General features: G+C 38.6%; 1 protein-coding gene across 8 annotated transcripts in view; it reads left to right on the top strand.

Annotated features, from left to right (window-relative positions):
- WAC (WW domain containing adaptor with coiled-coil) overlaps positions 1-15,754 on the top strand; it is a 76,080-nt gene extending 60,326 nt beyond the window's left edge. For 6 of the 8 annotated variants that reach the window (XM_074358024.1, XM_074358026.1, XM_074358021.1 and 3 more), the window contains 7 exons: positions 4,691-4,936; positions 6,355-6,477; positions 7,333-7,481; positions 8,443-8,561; positions 9,991-10,177; positions 10,925-11,052; positions 12,611-15,754. In XM_074358024.1, the coding sequence (XP_074214125.1) occupies positions 4,691-4,936; positions 6,355-6,477; positions 7,333-7,481; positions 8,443-8,561; positions 9,991-10,177; positions 10,925-11,052; positions 12,611-12,680 (1,022 nt within the window). In that variant the 3' untranslated portion in view covers positions 12,681-15,754. Of the gene's footprint in view, positions 1-4,690; positions 4,937-6,354; positions 6,478-7,332; positions 7,482-8,442; positions 8,562-9,174; positions 9,422-9,990; positions 10,178-10,924; positions 11,053-12,610 lie in introns of those variants that run through there. The other 2 variants (XM_074358022.1, XM_074358027.1) reach the window with 2 other exon arrangements.
- The last annotated feature ends 8,180 nt before the right edge of the window (positions 15,755-23,934 follow it).

Raw genomic sequence — 23,934 nt, 5'->3', positions numbered from 1 at the left:
ATGGGGAGCTATTGTTTAATAATGCGATGGAGAGTTTCTGTTTGGAAAGATGAGAAAGTTCTGGAGGTGGATGGTGGTGATGGTTGAATGTACTTACTGCTACTGAACTGTACACCAGTGGTCAAAATGGTAAATTTTATATATTTTACAATTCAAAAGAAAGACTACTGAGACAGTACTGAAAATTAAAATGAGGTTTGTTTTTGCTCTTAAGGTTAGTGACAGTTTCCAGTGGAATGCAGAGCAGCACGGTTGGTAGGAAGGTGTAAGCTGGTTATTGCAGAGCTTGCTCCAGTGAGATCTGTTGTGTTTTTAAATAGGCTTATGCTTTGTATGTGTTAGCATGAAGGTTTTCCCAGGTAAAAAAGCAAGTTGCAAAAATATAACTTCTTTATGTTATGGAACATCAAAGCTGTATTTACTTTTAAGTACATTTTAAATGCATAGGAAAAGTTAGACACATGATTTAAAAGCATGAATTATAAAATAAATAAAATGAAAGCCCTAGATTCCATACCAGGTGTTGTCACTTGGCTGTCTTAGGGTTGTTCTTTTTTTTTTTTTCTTTTCCTACTACACTTGTATATTTTGTTTTCCTTTCTGATTTCTCCATGGGCCTTCCTGTGTTAGGTCACTAGTACAAAATGGAACAAGCAGGCTACTGATACTGTTGCATCAGTGCTTTGAGCATTTTTCACATGTCCTGTTGGCAGTGTTATTACAGCAACTGTCAGAACACTGTAGGAAATTAATGTTTAGAAATGCAATGAGTACCGTTTACTCTGAAAGTGCAGTATCTTTTTAGATCTTACTGCAGGTGAGGAGGAGTCATTTGGTGTACAGAAAAGTGTAGGTCAGAAATTTTTGACTTTGGTTTATGCTGTCTTGGGTATTTGGAAAGGTTGCCTATAATTAGAAGAGGTGAGTGGTATTAAGTCCTGAAAAATTAGTTTATAGTAACATTTCTATGAGAGGTCTAGTCTTTGGTAGGTTACTCCCCCTACTGGTTAAAATTGAAAATACAAATGAATAATTCATAATTACAAGCATAAAGGGAGAGAAAAGGGTTTTATCAAAGTTAATAAACACAATTTAAATTAAAACTGGAAGATAACATACTTGATGCCTTAAAAGAACTGGTTAGAGATCTGTGAGTCATGGAAATGTCAGGTAGGAAAGTGACTTGGTTCAGTTCAGTTTAAAATTCCTCAGGAAGAGATCACCAGATCTCCTTTAAAAATCATAGGTGCACACACACAAAGTAACTAGAGCTAAAGTTACACAGCGTTTTTTTTTGTTTGTTTGTTTGTTTGCCAAAAACTGAAAAAATACGCTTTAAAGTGACCTAGGTTTCTTGAATGCTCGGGAAAGTTTGCACTTAAAAGAGTGAGACTAGAGGCTGATACTAAAAAAGCAAAAGAGCCTTTTGAAATGGCTTTGTAATGCAAAACACTACATCAGTCCTCTTACTCAAATTTATTGTCTTTATTTTCAAAGATCCAGATTTTGCTTTTGAGTTTATTTTATTCTCTTAAACACCTCAGACATTTACAGACAAAATCTGAGTTTAAATAATTCTTTATCTGATTGGATCAGACTTAAGAATTGAATGATCACATTCTCCTAAACATATCAAACCTTTTGAGAGAGAAAGTCTAGCCTTTAGAGATGTTACTTGCTCCAGGTCCCCATAAGTATTAAGTAGTATCAGCTGGTTTCCTTACTGTTCATCACTCTCCTCTCACAAAACTGCCAAAGAAGCCTATCATCAGGGTGAATAAGCAGATTTATTTGCATTGTTGTTTTATTTCTTTATGGTGATACGTGTTAGTGTTCTGTTATGGAGTGCTTTCCTTTTCTTGAATTTAAAGGGCAACACTGAACAATTTTCAAGCCTGTGTTAGTTTTTTAAATCTCTGGATAGATTTAGCAGCACCAAAACAAATTTGAAAACAAGTTAAACTTTCTCCAACTCCTGTCATTAAAGACAGAAAACCACAGTAAAAGTAACAAAAGGGTCATTTCAGAGGGATAAAAGTACTAATTTAATTGTTCCTGCAGGGGGCTGTTTCATTCTAAACGTCATTAAGATGCCCCTAAACCGTTTATTCCCTAAACTGAACCTTAAGGAGTGTGTGATCAGGAGAAGACTGCTACTTTCGTCTATAATTGCCTCATAAATGTAATAACTGACAGCAGGTGTTCACAAGGAAAATCTTAACTTCCTTCACGTTTCTTTATACTGGTCCATGGATCCAAAACAGCAGAGCTGAGTGTGATAGACAGTCTGCTAGACTGACAGGCCCTCCTTTAAAATGCGTGTCTTGCACAATTGAAGTATCTGCCTTACAAAAATGGAAATGTCTTAGACCTTCTGAGTGGATCATAAGAGATCAACCCATCCTTGAAATGTACTTAAAGCAGCTGTGAGGTCTGTATTTTAGAGAGCTGTTGCCCCTAACTGACCATCGCAGTAGCATTGTGAAAAGGCCGGCAGAGGAGTTCCTCTGCACTGAGCTTGCTAGTAATTCCCGGGTTCTCTGGGGCTGAGGAGATTATGAATGTTTAGTTCCTAGAACTGGAAGTGAAGATATACAGTTCTTTGGAAGCAATATAATATTTAGATGTGGTGTTCCTGAAACTTTCCTACATCATAGTAGCAGTCTTATTTCAGTTATATAAACATGTATGTGAGCTTGAAAGTCTTCAAGAAATGGGTACGTACGGGAAATTAAACATACTTTAGCAAGTGTTCATGCTTAGTCTTACAATCTTGGCTGAATGACTATAAATATCTTGAATTAAAAAACAAGTGTAATACTATTATAAGAATTACATCTTGAAGGTTTCTCCTAATTTACGTACATCAGAGTTTCTCTGAGGGTATACACCTAAGGAGAATGACTGGGTTGTGAAGTGTGTGTATATCCACTTTTTCTAGGTAATGCCAAATTATTTTCCATTGTGGTTATAAGTTTAGTCTCTACCTGAGATGTTTTAAGTGCTTCCATTACTCCTTATCAACATTTAGCATGGTTAGACTGAAATTTTTGTCAATCAGGTGATCATAAAAGCATACTCTGTTGATTTTAGTTTGCATTTTCCTGATTGTCAGTGAAGTTGAGCATAACTTTTATCTTTTCTAAGGCATTAATGTTTCTTCTGTGAATTCTTTTCATTTCATGGTTTTTGTTCATTTTTCTATTGTATAGTTTGTGTTTTTTGATTTATAGGAGTTCCTTAAAATGTTTGGTTACTGATTCCCTGAGTGTAGTCGTTTTACTCTGTAATTTTCTGCATCCTCATGTCAAGCTTATTTTCTTATGTTTCCATTAGTTCTAAAGACTTAACATATATATATGTAAAAGTTTAATCTGCCTTAAATCGGTTTTACTTAAAATGTTAAATTTTTATATCTGGCACAGCACTAACTGTTCTTTTTCTTTAAGAATTTCTTGGGTCTTACTAGCTCATACCACTTCGAAATAAGTTATAGAATCGGTTTGTCAAATGCTACCAAAAATGCTCTTGGGACTTTAATTTGAATTACATTAAGTCTATATAAATAATTAGCAATAACAACTTTCAAATAATATTTTCACGCATGTTTTACATTTTTTAATTTTTAAACACTGAGGGTGGAATTTTGTGGAATTTTTTTTTACTATTAAAAAGATCCATTTTAGTGCTAATAATCTTTAAATAATAGGAATATAGTTTATTGCCTTATATTAAATTTAATTCCAGAATGGAAGTATGTTAATTCTAAAACCCAGCTGTTGAGTATAAAAGTTCAGAATAGGAGTTTCCTCTTATTTATCACATTTAGTCAATTCTGGGGTTGCTCACCATGGTGCTTATCCTGATTGTGTTAAGGCCTTTGTCATATTTAAGTAGACTGTTAACTGTGGCCTTAACTTCACTGTAAGTTATTTTATGATACATAGAAACTCAGTTTTGTGCTGTTTATCCTAATGGAATGTTACTTGAACATGTAGTTAATACAGGCACACCTTGGAGATACTGTGGGTTCAGGTCCATCCAAACCACCACAATAAAGCGATTATAGCAATCAAACGGGGTGGTATGAATGTTTTGGTTTTCCAGTGCATATAAAAGTTATGTTTATACTATATAGTAGTCTTTTAAGTGTCCAGTAGCATTATGAGTAAAACAACCATGTGTATACTTCAATTAAAAAATAATGCTGTTGGAAAACTGGCATGGATAGACTTGCCCAATAAAGGGTTGCGGCAAACCTTCAGCTTGTTGGTGGGGAAAACAAGGCTGTAACTGAGAAATGTAATAAAGGTGAACTGCAGTAAACAAGGAATGCCTGTACATGTGTTTGAGGCAGAGTGTGGTAAATAAATAAATAAGAGTATGGTACTTTGAGACTCAGACATGGATGGTTGAATCACTGCTTTATTACCAGGTTTTGTGACCTCAGGCAATTTATATGAATCTTTTTTGTTCAGTTTTCCAATCTGTAAAATCAGGGTTTAAATTATCTGCCTTGTTACTGTGGTCAGCCAGGTGCTTCCCGAGTCTCTCTGTGCACTGCTGTGTAAACATGAGGTGGGATGGCTTGAGTTAGGTGCTTGCACGTGGATGTTGCTTATTTGACATTGGTTCCAGTTTCCTCAATACAAGTAATGTTTTTCAGCCTTATTATCTCGTTTTTATTTAGAATCTACATCAGGAGACAAATCTGTATCACACTCTTGCACAACTCCTTCCACATCTTCTGCCTCTGGACTGAACCCCACATCTGCACCTCCAACATCTGCTTCAGCAATCCCTGTTTCTCCTGTTCCACAGTCACCAATACCTCCATTACTTCAGGACCCAAATCTTCTTAGACAGTTGCTTCCTGCTTTGCAAGCCACACTGCAACTTAATAATTCTAATGTGGACATATCCAAAATAAATGAAGGTAAATTTTTATGGTAACAACTTCAAAACAGTTCATTTGCATTGTGCAAAATTGTGTAATTAGTAAAAACCCCAACTTAGGAATGGTCTTTGTTTCATTTTAAAAAGTCAAATTTGAACTTCATGCTTTGGAATTTATATCCCCTGTAGCTTAGGGCCTTTGGTATTGTAATCGAATTAGCGGTACTTGGATTTCCTGTATGTTTTTCAAGACTTGCTGCATGCGTGGTAGTTCCTGGAGATAACTGTTCTGTCAGCTTAATGTGTATGGTGAATTATTTTTTTTTTCAAGTAAGAACAGAAAAAAGGATATTTGCTTAAACTGATACAAAAACACTTGATTTCTAGCATATTTCAAAAAACTTCCTGTCTGTTGCTAAATAATTATTTGGAATATTAAAATATGCTAATTACTAAGAATAGGAATTGAGATTGTTCTTAAAATACTTAAAAATTTTTGAGAAGGGATAACATTATGCTGTTTTTCCTAGTTAATTGTGTTGTTGATTCCAACTTTGCTTTTCAGTATGCTACTGAAGTATGTAGGCAGCTACCTCAGAGAAGTCTGAGTAAAGTGGATGTAGTTATAATTTGTAAACCATCCAGATCCAAACGTTAGCTCTCATGAACATGGAAAAGTTTTCTATTTTTGTGCATTTTCACATCATGTATTTAATAGTAGTGTCATGAGGTTAAGTCCTTCCTTTATGCTAAAAATGGAGCTATCTCAGGCTAGTTGGTCATTACCCTTCCATTCTTCTTATTCTCATCATTTCTGTATTTTTATTTAATTCTTTAAAATAACCATGCTGTTCTCTTGTTTGATAGGTAAACATTTTACTAGAAAAAAATGGGGCTTTTACAGTTTGAAGAAACAGTAGCCTAAGAAAGTCTCAATAGTAAAAGAGCTTATGTTTCAGAAATACATGGTATTCCAGAGTACCCAGCTTTTTAATACCCGCATTTGGAAGATTGTTGGGGGTGGGTGTTGATGTAGGGTGTGAGTGTTGAGCTTGCAGAATAAAGCAGTAGGCTGAAATGGCTGCTCCTAATCCAGTTACTTCCAAGTAGTGTGCTGAACACCTTCCCTGTACATGGGTAGGTTTGTGATGTAATCAGAAATTCAAGTGAATACTCTTTGCTGTGTTAAAAGTCATAGAGGAGTATTCTTTAACTGAACACCTAAATTTTAGCTTAAGGGAAACTACTGTTTTATTATAAGCCTATTAAATTTCTGTTCCTCTGCCTTGTGAGGGCATTTCACAGGTCTAGACTCACTGTATTACTCCTGTCTTCTAGACTTTTTTGAGAGTTCTAGTTTGAAACACTCCAGTTTTTTTCTGGGTTCTTTCTGAATTTTCAAATTGTTACTTAAGCTACTGTGTTTTCATTTGAATTTAAGATCTAATGTGTTTACAGTTCTTACAGCAGCTGTGACACAAGCCTCGTTGCAGTCTATAATTCATAAGTTTCTCACTGCTGGACCATCTGCTTTCAACTTAACTTCTCTGATTTCTCAGGCTGCTCAGCTCTCTACACAAGGTATTTATTTTCTTAGATAACTCTAGAATGGTATTGATGGGGGGGGCGGGTGGGATCCAGAGCAAATTTTGTTAGTCTTTGAAGAGATTAGCTATAATAATGATTTTATTTTGTTCGATTCTGTAACACTGCTGTACACAGGAGTATTTGTCTTTATCTTTTTAGATGAAGCAAGCTTTGGACATTTATCTTTCACCATTGCCATCAAATCTATACTGTAGTATAGATGTAATTCAGCATTTAAGTTGTTAATGAGACATTTTACTCCAAAGCTGAAGTAAACTATGACATGCCCTCAATCTTTGTGAATTATTGGATATCTTTTAAGAGTTGAAGTTTGATTCAAGTTGGTGTCAGATGGTTTTTGGCTTGAGGCTGTAGAAATGCTCGAGTCCTTCCTTGAGTTAGCACTCTTCCCCGTGACAGTATCCAATGGGGAAGGATACACCTCGGAGCAAAAGGGAAATGAAAGGGCCACTTGACTTCTCCGCCAGCCCCAGTTCAGCAGGCTGATCGGTTGAGCCAGCAGTACCTGGTCTCCCTCTGAAGTGCGGAGTGAAAAGACGCTGCCAGCCCTTGGTTAGTCTCATGAGGCATATTACAAGAATAAGAAAGAGGAAGTAAGCATGGTGAGAGGATGCCCCCCATGTGAGAATATGTTCAGACTTGGGGGGACAGGGGGCCGCACTGAGCGTGCTTATCTCTGACGGCGCGTCTAGTCAGCGCGGACCCACTGAGCAGCTTGGTTAGAACTTTCAGACAAGCACTCTCTTTGGGGTGTGGGGCACGTGGAGAGATGCAGAGGTCTCCCTACATATGTTACCAAGGCTTTTTATTTCTTTTACTCATTTACAGCCCAGCCATCTAATCAGTCTCCAATGTCTTTAACGTCTGATGCGTCATCCCCAAGATCGTATGTGTCTCCAAGAATAAGCACACCTCAGACCAACACAGTCCCCATCAAACCTCTGATCAGTACTCCTCCTGTTTCATCACAGCCAAAGGTACGCCCCTTTGAGGAAAGCTACTTTTGGGTAACACAGATTTCATGATGTTTTAGAGTATGTACTGGAGAGAAAGCCCTCTTTTGAGAATGAGGTATTGGTGGAGTGAATGACAGGTAAGTGAGATTAGATGCATGTTCATTGAGGGAATAGAGGAGGGAATTGCATTTGAGCCACTTCTGTGCATTGACTCTGTTCTCTATTGGCCTGTGGATAGAGAAGGGTATACTAATTGAGTCTTACTAATTGTAGAATTTTCAGACTCTGAAAGATGTGAGAGAACATGTTTTCCAGTTTCCCTGTACTTTTATTATAGAAATGAGTCAATTGCCGTGCTAAGAGCTTTATATAAATTATATTAACTTTCACATCAACTACCCTTTGCCTCATTTAATAGATACAGAAAATAAAACCTCCTATTAAATCTGATTTTGGTGATAGAGTCAATATTTGAGACCTAGGTCTTTCTGAATGCAGAACCCATTTTATTATGGTTATGTTGCCTGTGTTTGTCCAAGCAAAATCTTAACATGGGTGGCTCATCAGAGCACAGAAAATTGATGGCCTCTATTCTTATTGGACTATGAACAGGACCTTACAATGTTGCTGTTATATTTTGTATTACAACCTTTGAGTCTTGCTTGCAAATTCATAAATCTCAGTCATATGTGTTCTTTGTTTTGTAGCATGCTGCCAGTGAAACTTGAGTAATTTGGAAGTTGATACGGACAAGTAGTAAATTTTTTTTTAACTCTAAACATACATAGTTTACACGATTAAATGTGACTGTGTCACTAACACTAATCTTACTATGGAGCAGTTAGGACGACTCGTGTTATCTTAAAAATCACCAAATAGAAATAATCGAAAAGTTTCATTGGTAGAACTTTTGCTTCTGTCTAGTTCCCGTGCTTCTTTCCTGTGTGGTAGGAGCCTGTCTTACCGGATTTTGACATTTCAGGCTAGTACTCCGGTAGTTAAGCAAGGACCAGTGTCGCAGTCGGCCACACAGCAGCCCGTCACTGCTGACAAGCAGCAAGGTCATGAACCTGTCTCTCCTCGAAGTCTTCAGCGTTCAAAGTAAGTACAGGCTGTATGTTGAGACAGCATTGTTTTTTCCTTAATGTGGCATGTTGCCATAGTGTTTGCATATTATAAATAAAATAATGTGTGTAGTAGAACTTGATCTTGGGAAGAATCCATGGATAGCCTTAGCTTTCTGTATTATAAAATTTACAAAGGCAGATCTTACTACAATAAGTGGACTGTCTCTAATAGTGAATCCTGGGTTATTTTGGAAAAGGTAGCTCTTTCTGTAGAATTTTACTTGGTGGAATGTGATGAGAGTAACAATGTGTGATACTTGTCTTACACTACTTCATTATTGTTAACTTTCTCATAGCAGTTTTAGATTTGAGTGTATTGATGAAGCCGAAAATCTCACGGCTAAAACCTAGGCCAGTATTTTCCAGCTGGTGTGTGTGTCCGTGTGTGTCTGTGTCTGTCAGGCTCTCCTGATAGCTTCAGCTCTGGCCCTGTACAGTTTACCTGTCAGACAAAGCTCTATTATGTTGTGACTTTTCTTTGTGAATTAACAAATACAACTTTAAATGATTTTCATTGATTGATTTTTGTTTCTTGCTGTGAGGTGGCAAAATAATTCAACTGTTGTTTTTATTGTTTTTTAAACAAGCATTTCAGAACATACACATCCAAATGAGAGTTGTTCCCTTCAAAATAATCACTTTGGGAAGCTGTCTGCCTAACTTCAGCAATGTTGCCATTGCTCAGAACACTTTTGGGAAAGTCTTCTTTTAAACTGTCTTTAGAGGCTGCAGTATTACTTTAAATATCCTCAGTGACGAAAGCTTCATCCTTTGGGAGACTTAGTTTTTGGAAATAACTGAAATTCATTCAGAGCCAAGTCTGGTGTGAAGCAGGTAGGAAATCAACTTGGGTGATTAAGTTTTGGTTCTCACCACCAAGTCCTGAAACCCCAGCCCAGAGCACACAGCTTTAGGAGAAGATACCCAGTCTCTAGAGTGTTGCTTTTTTGGTCTTATTTTGCTTCGCATCATTTCACCCTCTGATTCAAGTACTTTGTTCTGGTATTAGAGAGTCAAAGGCAATGTATTTCTTCCCCTCCATATCTTCATGTATTTAAGATAAAATAGATGCACCTTATGTCCACAGCTGTTAAAAATGTGACCATTTCTTCTTAGTGTTTGTAGCATACAAAGTCAGCAAGTTCTGCTGTCAGATTTGGGAGAGCACTGATACTTTAAATTCAACTCTGACATTTGTGTTAAAGGGCTCTTAACCCCCAAAGTGTGCTAGGAGTACATTGGTATAAATATACTTTGGGTTTTAGGTTCTGTTTGTTTGATGTTAAAGTAACAAATTTTTCTTAGGAATTTGGATATCTTTAATAAAAGGTATCGGACATTTTCTAGGATACCTGGAAACCACTTTTTAAACATACCACTCATTCAGTTGTTTTCTCTTCTAGTAGCCAGAGAAGTCCGTCACCTGGTCCAAATCATACTTCTAGTAGTAATGCATCAAATGCTGCAGTGGTGCCCCAGAATTCATCCGCCCGGCCTGCGTGCGCGTTAACACCCACGCTCGCAGCACACTTCAATGAGAATCTCATAAAACATGTCCAAGGATGGCCTGCGGATCATGCGGAGAAGCAGGTGTGTTACGTGATCTCAGCAGATGTCTCACCTTTGAATGACTGGCGGCTTAATTCTGCTTTGAGAAAAATCTCATCTGGACCATTGAACTCAAGCTATATTTAAAACACCTAATTTCTGATTAGATTGTCTGTAGTCAGTTTGGGTGCTCACGGGGTATTTATGAGGTGACTTTTTGTGGTTTCACATAGAGCCCCCGTTGTCAGGTCCTCAGCGCTGAGCTCCATGCTGAGTGCTTTATTTTCCCCGCTTCCTAGAACTTGTGACCAGTGCAGACTGCGTTTTCCCCCTCCACTAATGAGGCCCTTAAGACCAAGTAGGCTATACCAGGTCACCCAGCTGCAGTGATGATGGCTCAGAGCCCGTGTCTTTTCCTCTCAGCAGCCACTCTGGTAGCTGTGGCCATGCTAGTGCAGTTGCCCTTGAACACCTGAGGGGCTGGGAGGCCCGGCCCTCTGCACAATTGAAAATCCATACCCACACTTCTCATCCTTGAATTCAGCCAGCTGTGGATCGTGTAGTGTGGTAATATTTATTATTGAAAAAAGTGTGTGTAAGTGGGCCTGGCACAGTTCAAACCTGTGTTGTTCAGGGGTCAGCAGCACTAGTCATCTTACGACTCTCGCACTAGACTAGCTACTAAAAGTTAGGAAACATTTTTGCTTTGGGATAAGGGACCTTAGGACATTTCCAGCTACTGCCATTGGTTCTACGACTTCGATGTGATTTTCATTTCTTTAATTATAGGCATCAAGATTGCGAGAAGAAGCCCATAACATGGGAAGCGTTCATATGTCAGAAATTTGTACTGAATTAAAAAACTTAAGATCTTTAGTCCGAGTATGTGAAATTCAAGCAACTTTGCGAGAACAAAGGTACGTTTTCCACTGAAATAAAATTTGTAATGTCTTTTAGTGTTATATATCTTAAATTGGACTGAAGAACATCAATCAGATTTCATTTCTGAAATTGAAAGTTCTCTTTGCTGTATTATATCAGATTACATAGTAGTGTAAACTGTGTTTTCATAATTTAATAACATTCCTGGTGAATGGTAATGACACCTAGATTTTATTTCTCTTCACCCGTGGTAAATGCTTCATTAGACTTGCTTTCTTACATTATGACACTTTAAGGTACCAGTAACGTTTTATTTAAAAAGTGAGATGTTGATGACAACAGATTACAGAGAGTCCCCCTTCAGCTGAGAGTGGCCCCTGGTGCTGAGACACACTTCAGTTGGAATTTCAGGTCACCGTTTGCGTTGTCCTGCGTCTGCAGTAGATCCCTTGGAAGTTACATTTAGAACTGAGTACAGGAAGTTTAATGATGTATATCCGCTCTCTTGAGTTGTTTCCGCCTAAGCTCTGTCTCTTGTTTCTTTATGTAGGGTCCTACTAGTGTCCTACTGGACTGGGACGTCTGCATCGTGACAAATAGTGCCTGTCACAGACCCAGGGACAGGAGGGCAGCGCTTCACGTCCTGCCTGTATTGACATATAGTGACATCTCATGTCTAGTTATGAAACCACAGACATTTAGCAAATACCAAGTTGGGCTTTATATTAAACTAGGAAAACTGAGTTTTCATCTAACCTTTCAACTGCTAAAATACCTGGAGGTACTTTCTGAATATCAACTGGGAATATTTTTTTTACTCTAGGATTGCTCTGAAAGTAGTTCTAACATACACCAAACTTGATTTTGGCTTGCTAGACAGATGGTTTGACTTTCAGGGAATTTCACTGTTCTTTACTGCCACTTACTGAAACAGTCATGTATCCCACACACCACAGTCACATGTCACATGTGACTACCTGCAGTCGAATGTCAAGCTGTTATAAGATTATGCCTCATTCACCAGTATGGGCAATAAATGTCATAGGTCACAGGAGAGGATCGAATATAGGAAGTTAGCTGTGGGGTTTGTTTTATTTATTTTAAACACACATGCCAATTTGACTTTGATTCTGCTTTGTTTTTTGTTTGTTTGTGTTTGTTTTGAACCTATTTGTGTTGAGAATTGTTCTTCAGAAATGACTGGCCTCTTGCACCTAGTTAGCTCTAGGCTAGTTAATTCTGTGTTGTGATCCAGAAAGCATGCAGTGTGAGCTTATCCTGTTTAATAACTGCTGCTTTCGCGTGTGTGATGGTACAGTCACCAGCTACATTTTAAGTCAGTCATTACACTGAGATTTCTGGGAGTTGTTAGAAAGCTGGGAAGCACTCTGACTTCTGTCATCCTGATAGTAACACATGTTATGTATTCCCGTGGTTATTTTGTCTTGGCTGTAGACTAACCAGTCAACTTACTTCATCTTAACGAGTAGTTACTCATTTTCTTTGTAAAGAGATTTTTATAGTTAAAAGTTTGGTTTTTCCATAACATTTGTAACGACCACATGGGTTCTAATGCCCTCTTTTATTTTTCAGGATACTATTTTTGAGACAACAAATTAAGGAACTCGAAAAGCTAAAAAATCAGAATTCCTTCATGGTGTGAAGATGTGAATAATTGCACATGGTGTTGAGTACAGGAACTGTAAATCTATTGCCCAATCTTAACATTTTTGAGCTGCATTTAAGTAGACTTTGGACCGTTAAGCTGGGCAAAAGAAATGACAAGGGGACGGGAGTCTTGTGAGATTCAATTCAGGGGAAAGATACAAGGTTGATTTGTAAAACCCTTGAAATGTAGATTTCTTGTAGATGTATTCTTCACGTTGTAAATATGTTTTGTAGAGTGAAGCCATGGGAAGCCATGTGTAACAGAGCTTAGACATCCGAAACTAATCAATGCTGAGGTGGCTAAATACCTAGCCTTTTACATGTAAACCTGTCTGCAAAATTAGCTTTTTTTAAAAAAAAAATTTGGGGGGTTAATTTATCATTCAGAAATCTTGCATTTTCAAAAATTCAGTGCAAGCGCCAGGCAATCTGTGTCTGAGGATACGATTGTGAACCATACGGGCAGTGGACACAATATCATGAAACACCTGTTCCCACACTTGCACCTGATGATCAGAGCAGTGCTTCTCCATTTGTTTTGCAGAGAAATGTTTTTCATTTCCCGTGTGTTCCATTTCCCTCTGAAATCCTTGATCTGATTTTATCCATTTTTTAAGGCTCCTCTTTTCCTCCTTTCTGAAGGCACTGTTGCTATGGCACTTTTCTATAACCTTTCCATTCCTGTGTACAGTAGCTTAAAATTGCAGTGATTGAGCATAACCCACTTGTTTGTATAAATTATTGAAATCCATTTGCACCCTGTAAGAATGGACTTAAAAGTACTGCTGGGCATGTGTGCTGAAAGTACATGGATTGCTCAAATATAAGGAAATGGCCCAATGAACATGGTTGTGGGAGGGGAAAGAGGAAACAAAGCTAGTCGGATGTGAATTGTATCTGTTGTAATAAACATGTTAAAACAAACAAAAATTGTTATTTTTCTTTTCCTTTGGTCAGTGCATATTAGAATTTGAACTACCTGGGTTTTCTTTATCAGAACTATTCTTGTTGAACATTTATACTTAATTGAAATAATTCCTTAAGGGAGGTTTTGTTTAAAACCTATAAACAGGAAATTGTGTATAAGAATATTTAATGAAGTACGAAATTCAACAAGAATGATTAAGTCACTTCCCAAGTGGTTGTCATTTGTTAAACCCTGGTTTACCTGTCTTGCTATTATGACATTTCATTTTGAAGGATGTTTGTGTTGTAGCTAACTGTTCAAGTCTGGTGCTGACTGCTGTTCTTAGCCATCACAAAACGCTCAATTTGTGTAATTGGAGCTACCTGCTGTTATCTGGAATGGTGGGAAAGCTCAGCTTTGTATATTGTTTCCTAAAGTATATTAAAATAAAAAAAGAAACTATTGCTACTATAAAATTACCTTGGCTTTTTTTTTTTCCCCTTTGCTAAAATATTGATCACATGGCCTTAGCATGACACTGCCAGTTTATTAAGTCAAATCACAAGGGTTTCTTTATGCAGAAAAATCTTGTAATTTCAAAATCTTACCAATTTAGAGCCTTTTTTTCCCTGTGGAGGCAGATGTATTCATGTGCTTTCAGAACTGCCAGCACCAAGGGCTTATGTTGTGATGTTTGACGTTGTTACCACATCCTGGGATGCTAACATTCTGAGAATTGCTCTTGTGCTTTAAGCATATTTAAAATATAGAAGATAACGCTCAAAGTTTTCAATAAGTTAAAAAAGATAAACTGTAAGTGATAGTGTGGGTGATATTTTCTAAAATACAAAAATGTTCCAGCGTAATTAAGAATGAAAATCATACTGGAAACTGGTTTATATTGTAACTTGAGGATACTTCTAAAATGTAAGAAAAGACAAATGTCATAAATTATATCGTCATGAAATGTTAACACCTGTGAGATTGTTGATACTTGCTGGACTTGATTAGCGCGTGTAAATGAAACTGCGAAGAACTGTGTTACATTAGGAATGCTGGTCAATGTAGTCCTGTATCTTTTCTGGAAAGAAGTGAGCAATTGTTGATGTAGTGGGCAGTCTCCTGATCAGATGGCAACTGGACTTGTGATTTTAAGGTAAATGATTTGAGTTGCTAATTGTTGATTGACTACCACCTTATTCTTTTGACTTTAAAAAATGTCTACATCCCTAAATGCTCACATACATATATAATATAGAAGATGCCTAATTTGAAATTTCCTGGTGAATTTTTAAACAAAATTAAAAATTTGGTGAAATGATTTTTTAAAATATTTGATTCACTTATTCTGTAGTGAATTATTTTAAATACTGCACTTTAGTACAGACATGGTGTCCAGCTACCAGCCTTCTTGAGGTAGCCAAAATAGGCATAATATTCAAAAATACTATTTGTCTAGTTGTCCTGTTGCCATTATCTCATTTTGGTGGGCACCTTGGTTCAGATAGTTTGAAAACAGAAGTATAAAAAGCCCCTAGGAAACCTCAGGGTTTTTACTTCTGTGTTTTAGAAGGGACAATAGTAGTGTTACATGCAAACCTTAAAAACTCTTACTGTGATGAAGTTTTTTGTGAAGGTGGGTCTGTTAGGAAGTCTTAACCCTGCAGAGCCAGCTACCTTTTTCCCCTTTGTTTTCTGTTTAACTAGTGTGGCTAACTTCTAATTTTAAAACTTGGACTATAACTCCAGATGTTAAGCACACTGAAAACTCCATAGGTCAGCTCTTTTTAAAGACATCATGCTGCTTTTAATAGCCCAAATGAATGATTTTATCTTCGAAATTTTATATATCTGCTTCACACTTGTAAAATATTAGAAAGGAGGTGCTTAAAACTTTGCAAAGAATTGTTAACCCATTTCAGAAACAATCTGTTCTGTTTAAACACAACCTTACAAGGGAGTATTTCAAAGGGGAGGAGACAGGGTGCGAAATAATTCACTGCAAACCAGAACTGTTGTAGTTCAGGACTTAAAGCTACTGTATTTAGATGTGGGGTTTGAATATACGGATTTCTTTTCAATACCTGTAAATATGGTTATATTCTTGTATTTGTACTGGAGTGTACAAATGACACTAAAAAGTAATAAATACTTTTTGTCTATTTTGTGCAGTTATTTCAGAACAGTCTGTTTTGAACGAGTGCATAGTTTTCTGCATTTGAGGAAGAAAACTTAAAATGCCAGGTTTTGCTCCAGAAATTTTAATAGCAGTCGCATCCTGTCATGTTTCACATAATTTCTTAATTGTGATTTTAATGAAAAAATTTGGCTTAAAGTCAGGATTCTGAGATCCTGTTCTAATTTGCTGTGCCCTTTCCTCCTGACCCTGCCCGCTGGCAGCGCCCTAGAGTGCAGCCTGCCCAGCTCGCTGGTCAGGCCCTGGGCTTCGAGGACCCCACTCTGAGGTCGGTTTCACCCGGACTGCCTCCGGCCCTGACCTCTTCCTTGAGCTCCCAACGGCTTAGTGTAACTTGCCTCAGCACGGCAGGTCCTCTGAAGAAGAGGAGTCCGATCGTGCTTGAGACCTCTTCTCCCACACTCCCATTTTCAGTAGCTGGTGCCGTGGTTCCCCCAGTCGCTCAAGCCCCAACCATTTTTTCTGTAACACCCTGTGTTTGATCCATTATCAAGACCCCCGAGCTCTGCCTTCACAACGTTTTGGGCCTGAGAGCTCTGTACCACCACGTTTCCCGCTCCAGCCCCACCTTCAGTCCTCGAACCCCGTGCTGCCACTGCCTTCTGACCTTTCTCTTTGCTTCTGCTCTGATCTGCCCCTGCCCCCGCCCCACATGGCACATGCATAACCTGTTCAGTGGTTTCACACTCAGAACAAAACCCAGAGCTCCTGCCGTGGCTTTGTGCGTTCAAGGCTCTGAACATCACCACGGTCTCATCTCGTCCGCTGGTTTCTCCCTTGCTCAATGCCGTCCGTTTTCGGGGTTTTTGCGTTTTCTCTGCCTGGAAAGCTCTTCCAAGAGACTGTCCAGCTTGCTGGCCATTCATTCTCAGAGGCCTTTTCCCATAAATGTGACCTCCCATAAATGAGAGCATCACTTTTCCTGTACTCAAGTTTTCTTCACAAGAACAGTATCTGATACGTAGTGAGTACTCCATAAGTATTTGTTTAATGAATTATGAACGTTAAAGGGCTGTGGACAGAATATAAGACAATTTACAAGGGTTCCTGAAAGTGTTTTCTTCCAAGTTTTGGTTTTAGTCTTCCCTTGGAAAGATAGGAAAGAAACAGCAACTAGCTTTTTTTTCTTCTTTTTTTCTTAAAAAATTGTTGCAATTGACTATTGGTTTCCAAAACCTAACTCCAAACACATTTTCATTGGTAACGTTATGAAATGTGATCTCTCTAAGCAAGATTAATCAACAACCAGTAGTAATTAGAGCCTCCTCTGACTATATGTTAGTAGTGAGGAGCAAGATGCTACACTGATGGGATGAGCTTGGGGTGATGGCAGCAGGAGCTGGCCCTGTTTCTGCAGGGCGTGACGCGGAGGCGTGGGGGTTGGGGTCTGGATCCTGGTTTCATGAGGTAGGAAGCTTTGGTAGGCCTGTATCTTTGGTTCAGATGATGCCTTGACATCCAACCAGATCGTTCTGACCTTTAGGACCAGTGTGGGCAGAAAAGATGTCATGTTCTAAGATGTGTCGTGCGATAAAGAACTTAATACACATCCATTCTGAAAGGAAAATGGCTGGGATGTGAGAATTCCCTGCTTTTGTGACCAGGTAGGAAGACTGAAGATTGGACAGGCACTCGATGCTCCTGTGTGTACTTCATAAACAGGCATCTTGTTCCTTTTCTAACATGCATTCTGTCTAATTGCCCACTTTGATCAGTCTATGCGGGTGTGTTAAGATCACAAGTGTCCTTACTCTGTTTAGGTAGTCCAGGGTTATTACCTTGGATGAAAAGGGCAGAATGCAAGGACAGTAATTTTTGTTTCTTTTGTGTATTGTGGCTTCCTGTCACCTAGAAAAACCAGCACCTAGTGTGTGCTCAACATAGTTTTGCATGAACAAGTGAAGTTACATTTTAAATATCTGCTCTGAGGATTGCCCAATTTAGTATTTAAGCATAATGTGTTCATTTTTCTTTAAAAAAATTAGTGATTAAAGAAGAGAACTTGAAGAGAGTCACTGAAATTTCAAGTCAACAGGCCATTTAATTTCACTTTTTTTTCCATTTGGATGCCTTGACATTTTATCGTCTTTATGAGCTCAAACTGTTAGTGATAAGCAGGAAAAATTACCATGGTTGAAGAAGCTCTAATTTTTAAAATGCCAGTGCAGGGTCTCGGGCTGCATCTCTACCTGTTTCACATGCACAAGTGTTTCAGAGACACTGTAAAATACTGACAGTGGCGCTACAGGGTAAGAGAGCTGAAATAACCCCCAGTGCCTAATGAAACCCGAGCATTTGAAGAACCAAAACATTCCTCCACAAACATCAATGAAAAAAGCACAAACCTGTTCTATAACCTTTAAAAGTTGATGGCTGGGGAGAAAAGAAGATAGAAGATTTTGATGTCATTTAGTACATCTAATCAGCCCTGAATTAGGGGCCAGTCAGAAAGTGGAAGTCACCCAAGGTATCTCAAAAGGAGAGAATTTGAAACTGGTGGAGGGTAAAGCCAGGCAGGCTGATAAAACAGCCAGGCAGGGAGTCTGGGGAACAGACAGAGGGGCAGCTTCCCTCCAGGGAGCAGCTTCCCTCCAGGGAGCTGGGTCCAAGGAAAAGACGACCCACCCATTAAGGTGCCAACTGAGGCAGAGGGAGAAACGCAGGCCCCACCACCTCCACTTCCAGGCCTGCGCACACGGGCAGAGTGTCCCCGGGAGCAGGAGGGCAGGAGAGCTTGGCACGTTCTCTGCCACCCTGAGCCGCCAAGTGAGGGGGAAACTGACCTGAGAGCTAACCAGCAAATAACCAGCACGGCCTCTGAGCTCACCAGCAGAACAAGCAACCAGAAAGTCTGCCAAGTTAGCAACATTCCCTGATGAAAGTTTACTGCACTGTCTCTGAAGTTCTAAAAAATGTCTAAGAGAATGCATTGTGACCCAATGTTATATTTAGTCATTCAAATACAAAGACAGTAGACACTCCCAAACACACAAGTGCCTGAGACCTTGAAGAAAACAGTAATGGACCAAATGCAACCAAGAGATGAATGGAGAAGGCGGGGATGCACTGCTGACGGCAGGGAAGCAATTTAGCCACGCGGCTCCAGCGGGGGGCTGTGGGGCACTCGAGGCAGTGAGACGGGAGGTGGTGAGGCGGTGGGAGGAAATAGAAACGCATTCTTTTTTTTTTTTTTTTTTCCCCAGCAGGGAGATAACAGGAAGCGGGTCAAATAGAAAGTGCTACATACCAGGCAGGTCAGTGCTCCTGGGAAGCACATGTTGAAGTGCAGGCAAAACGATCACAAACATTTTGAAAAAGTAAATGCACAGAAAATTCAGAATTCGACGCAAAATGCATAATCAATACAGAAATAATTGCTATGACGAAAACAAAACAAGGTAATAAATTAGAGACCCACAAGGGAGGGAGGTGAGGGGTTTAGATCCCTTAAGACATGACCGTTGAGCTGAGACATGAGGAAAGAACAGGAAAGCATATCACGTTCAGCACCACATCATGCTCAATGACAAAACACCAGGCGTGGCCCGTACTATGTCAGCAACAATAAAAGACATCTCTGTTACCTTCAGTACTGACAGGGAAATACTGGCCAATGGAACTAGACAGGAAAAGAAGTGACCTGTAAATTTGGGTTAGGAGGCGGGCAAATTTTGATTATTTTCAGTGATGTGCATCTGGAAAACAAAAAACTTAAAGAAAAAATTCAGTGAGAGCTAATTATAAATTTAATATGCAAACATTAAAAACTTTGTTACTTTGAAATTAAAATAGAAATAAAGATTTTAACATCCTATGGCAATTAAATTAATAAGATATAAATGATGCCTTCAATAAATGGTATTGGGAAAACTGGATATTCACAAGCAAAATAATGAAATTGGACCCCTATTTTTACCCCGCCCACAAAAATGAACTTGAAATAGATTTAAAATGTAAACGTAAGACCTGAAACCATAAAACTCCTAGAAGAAAATGTAGAGGAAAAACGCCTTGACGTTGGTCTTGGCAATGATTTTTTTTTGGATATAACACCAAAAGCACAGGCAACCAAAGCAAAAATCAACAAGTGAAAGAAACTACATGGAACTAAAAAGCTTCTGCACAGCAAAGGAAACAAAATGAAAAGACAACTGTGGAATGGGAGAAAATATTTGCAAATCATATCTGACAAGAAGTTAATATACAAAGTGTATGAGCCTACAACTCAGGGAGAAAAAATACAATAAAAAAATGAGCAAAGCGGTGGGGAGGGTAGAGCTCAGTGGTAGAGAGCATGCCTAGCATGCATGAGGTCCTGGGTTCAACCTCAAGTACCTCCGTTAAAAAAAAAAAAAAAAAAAAAAGAAACCTAATTACTTCCCCCTCAAACAAATAAACAAAAACAATAAATAAATAAAAAAAATTTTTTAAATGAGCAAAGGACCTGAATAGACATTTTTCCAAAGAAGACCTGCAAATAACTAACAAGTGCATGAAAAGGTGTTCAATGTCACTAATTACCAGGGAAATGCAAATCAAAAAAACCACAGTGAGCTATCACCTCACACCTGTTAGAATGACTGTCATCAAAAAGACAGATGATAAGTTTTGGCAAGGATGTGCAAAAAAGGGACTCTGCCGCTGTGGAGGGGAATGTAAATTGGTGCAGCCATGATGGAAAACAGGATGGAGATTCCTCAAAAAATTAAAACTAGAACTACCCTACGACCCAGCAATCCCAGTTGTGGAAATATATCTGAAGGAAAGGAAGTCACTATTTTGAAGATTACTCTCTGAACTCCCCTATTCACTGCAGCATTATTCACAACAGCCAAAACGTGGAATAAACCTGAGTGTCCATCCATAGATGAATGGATAAGGAAAATGTGGTATATTGTGGAATATTATCCAGCCATAAAAAACAAGGAAATCTTGCCACTTGTGACAACGTGAATGAATCTTGAGGCTGTTACGCTAAGTGAAATTAGTCAGACAGAGAAAGACAAAGACCATATGAGATCACTTATATGTGGAATCTAGAAAAGCTGAACTTGTAGAAACAGTAGATTGGTGGTTGCCAGGGGCTGGCGGGTGGGAGAAACGGGGAGATGTTGATCCAAGGGTACAAACTTCAAGTTACAAGATGAATGAATCCTGGGATCTAATGTGCAGCCTGGTGACTAAAGCGAATGATCTGGGAATAAATCTAACCAAGGAGGTGAAAGAATTATACACAGAAAACTATAAACCATTGATGAAGGAAATTAAACAAGACTTTAAAAAATGGAAAGATATCCCATGCTCTTGGATTGGAAGAATCAATATTGTTAAAATGGTCACACTGCCCAAGGCAATCTACAGATTTAATGCAATCCCTATCAAATTACCCAGGACATATTTCACAGAACTAGAACAAATCATAATAAAATTTATATGGAACCATCAAAGACCTAGAATTGCCAAAGCATTACTGAAGAGAAAGAAAGGAGCTGGAGGAATAACTCTCCCAGACTTCAGACAATACTAGAGAGCTGCAGTCATCAAGACAGCATGGTATTGGTACAAAAACAGACATATAGACCAATGGAACAGAATAGAGAGCCCAGAAATGAACCCACAAACTTTTGGTCAACTAATCTTCGACAAAGGAGGCAAGAATATACAATGGAATAAAGACAGTCTCTTCAGCAAATGGTGTTGGGAAAACTGGACAGCAGCATGTAAAACAATGAAGCTAGAACACTCCCTTACACCATATACAAAAATCAACTCAAAATGGATCAAAGACTTAAACATAAGACAAGATACAATAAACCTCCTAGAGGAAAACATAGGCAAAACATTATCTGACATACATTTCAAAACTTTTCTCCTAGTAGAAATAAAAGCAAGAATAAACAAATGGGACCTAATGAAACTTACAAGCTTCTGCACAGCAAAGGAAACCATAAGTAAAACAAAAAGACAACCTACGGAATGGGAGAAAATTTTTGCAGATGAAACTGACAAAGGCTTGATCTCCAGAATATATAAGCAGCTCATATGACTCAATAAGAAAAAAATAAACAACCCAATCCAAAAATGGGCAGAAGACCTAAACAAGCAGTTCTCCAAGGAAGCCATACAAATGATCAAAAGGCACATGAAAAAATGCTCAATATCACTAATTATCAGAGAAATGCAAATCAAAACTACAATGAGGTATCACCTCACACCAGTCAGAATGGCCATCACTCAAAAATCCACAAATGACAAATGCTGGAGAGGCTGTGGAGAAAGGGGAACCCTCCTACACTGCTGGTGGGAATGCAGTTTGGTGCAGCCACTATGGAAAACAGTGTGGAGATTCCTCAAAAGACTAGGAATAGACTTACCGTATGACACAGGAATCCCACTCCTGGGCTTGTATCCAGAAGGAACCCTACTTCATGATGACACCTGCACCCCAATGTTCATAGCAGTACTATTTACAATAGCCAAAACATGGAAACAGCCTAAATGTCCATCAATAGGTGACTGGATAAAGACGATGTGGTATATTTATACAATGGAATACTACTCAGCCATAAAAACTGACAACATAATGCCATTTGCAGCAACATGGATGCTCCTGGAGAATGTCATTCTAAGCGAAGTAAGCCAGAAAGAGAAAGAAAAATACCATATGAGATTGCTCATATGTGGAATCTAAAAAACAAACAAACAAACAAACAAAAACAAAGCATAAATACAGGACAGAAACAGACTCATAGACAGAGAATACAGACTTGTGGTTGCCAGGGGGGGCAGAAGGTGAGAAGGGATAGACTGGGATTTCAAAATTGTAGAATAGATAAACAAGATTATACTGTATAGCACAGGGAAATATACACAAAAAGTTATGGTAGCTCACAGAGAAAAAAATGTGACAATGAGTGTGTATATGTCCATGTATGACTGAAAAATTGTGCTGAACACTGGAATTTGACATAATATTGTAATATGATTATAAATCAATAAAAAAAGTTAAAAAATAAAAAATAAAAAAGCTGAACTCATAGAAACAGTAGATTGGTGGCTGCCAGGGGCTGGCGGGTGGGAGAAACGGGGAGATGTTGATCCAAGGGTACAAACTTCCAGTTACAAGATGAATGAATCCTGGGATCTAATGTGCAGCCCGGTGACTAAAGCGAATGATAGTTTAGACTTTAAAGTTGCTAAGAAAACGTTCTAACTACAAAAAATTTAATCACGTGAGATGATGAATATGTTAATTAATCTTAGTCTGATGATCATTTTGCAGTACATCATCAATGCAACATATCACATCACGTTGTGTGCCTTAAACTCACGCAGTCATGTCTGCCGATCGCTTCTCAGTAAAGCTGGAAAAACTGGTTCCTCTGCTGCAAACCAGCTGCGCTGTCCCTCCAGCCACGCATCAGGGGACCACATCCTCTCTGCTTCCAAATAACACTCGTGTTGACCATGTCAATCATCTTCTGTTGAGTGCTGTGTTTTGTTTGGTTGGAGCCTCTGAACTTATCAAGCAGGGGAAAGTTACTTATCTCCAAGGAGGTTCAGGGCTACTTCTGAGGTTGTTGGCTGGGATCCAGTCCCACAGGATCGATTTGCCCACAAGAAACACACAGGCCCCTAGAAGTCCCACGTGAGGGCACACCTGGTCCACATTCCTGAGTCTGGATTTCGACCTTGGGACCATGCTTGTCCTCTCTCCTCAAACACCCGGGGATGCTTGTGACTTCTGATTTTGAAAACTATCAAATGTACTAAACATTAAAAGAACTGTCCAGTGAATGTCTGTGCACCACCCATCTGGAGTCAGTCATTAACTCTCATATTCCCACGCCCCCTCACTTTCCCATGAGCCGTTTGAAAGTCAGTTGTAGACATTGTGGCACTTACCCCTTCATACTTCAGTGTGCCTCTCCTATGAATAAGAAAGTTTTAGAAAGAAAGAGAGAAAGAAAGAGAGAAAGAAAGAAAGAAGGAAGGAAAGAGAAAGAAAGAAAGAAAGAAAGAAAGAAAGAAAGAAAGAAAGAAAGAAAGAAAGAAAGAAAGAAAGAAAGAAAGAAAAGAAAAGAAAAGAAAAGAAAAGAAAAGAAAAGAAAAGAAAAGAAGGGAAGGAAGGAAGGAAAGAAGGAA

This window comes from Camelus bactrianus, chromosome 35 (assembly GCF_048773025.1).
Source record: "Camelus bactrianus isolate YW-2024 breed Bactrian camel chromosome 35, ASM4877302v1, whole genome shotgun sequence".
Taxonomy (NCBI): domain Eukaryota; kingdom Metazoa; phylum Chordata; class Mammalia; order Artiodactyla; family Camelidae; genus Camelus; species Camelus bactrianus.
The sequence above is the reverse complement of the archived record's forward strand: the minus strand, read 5'-3'. Positions and strand labels throughout refer to the sequence as shown.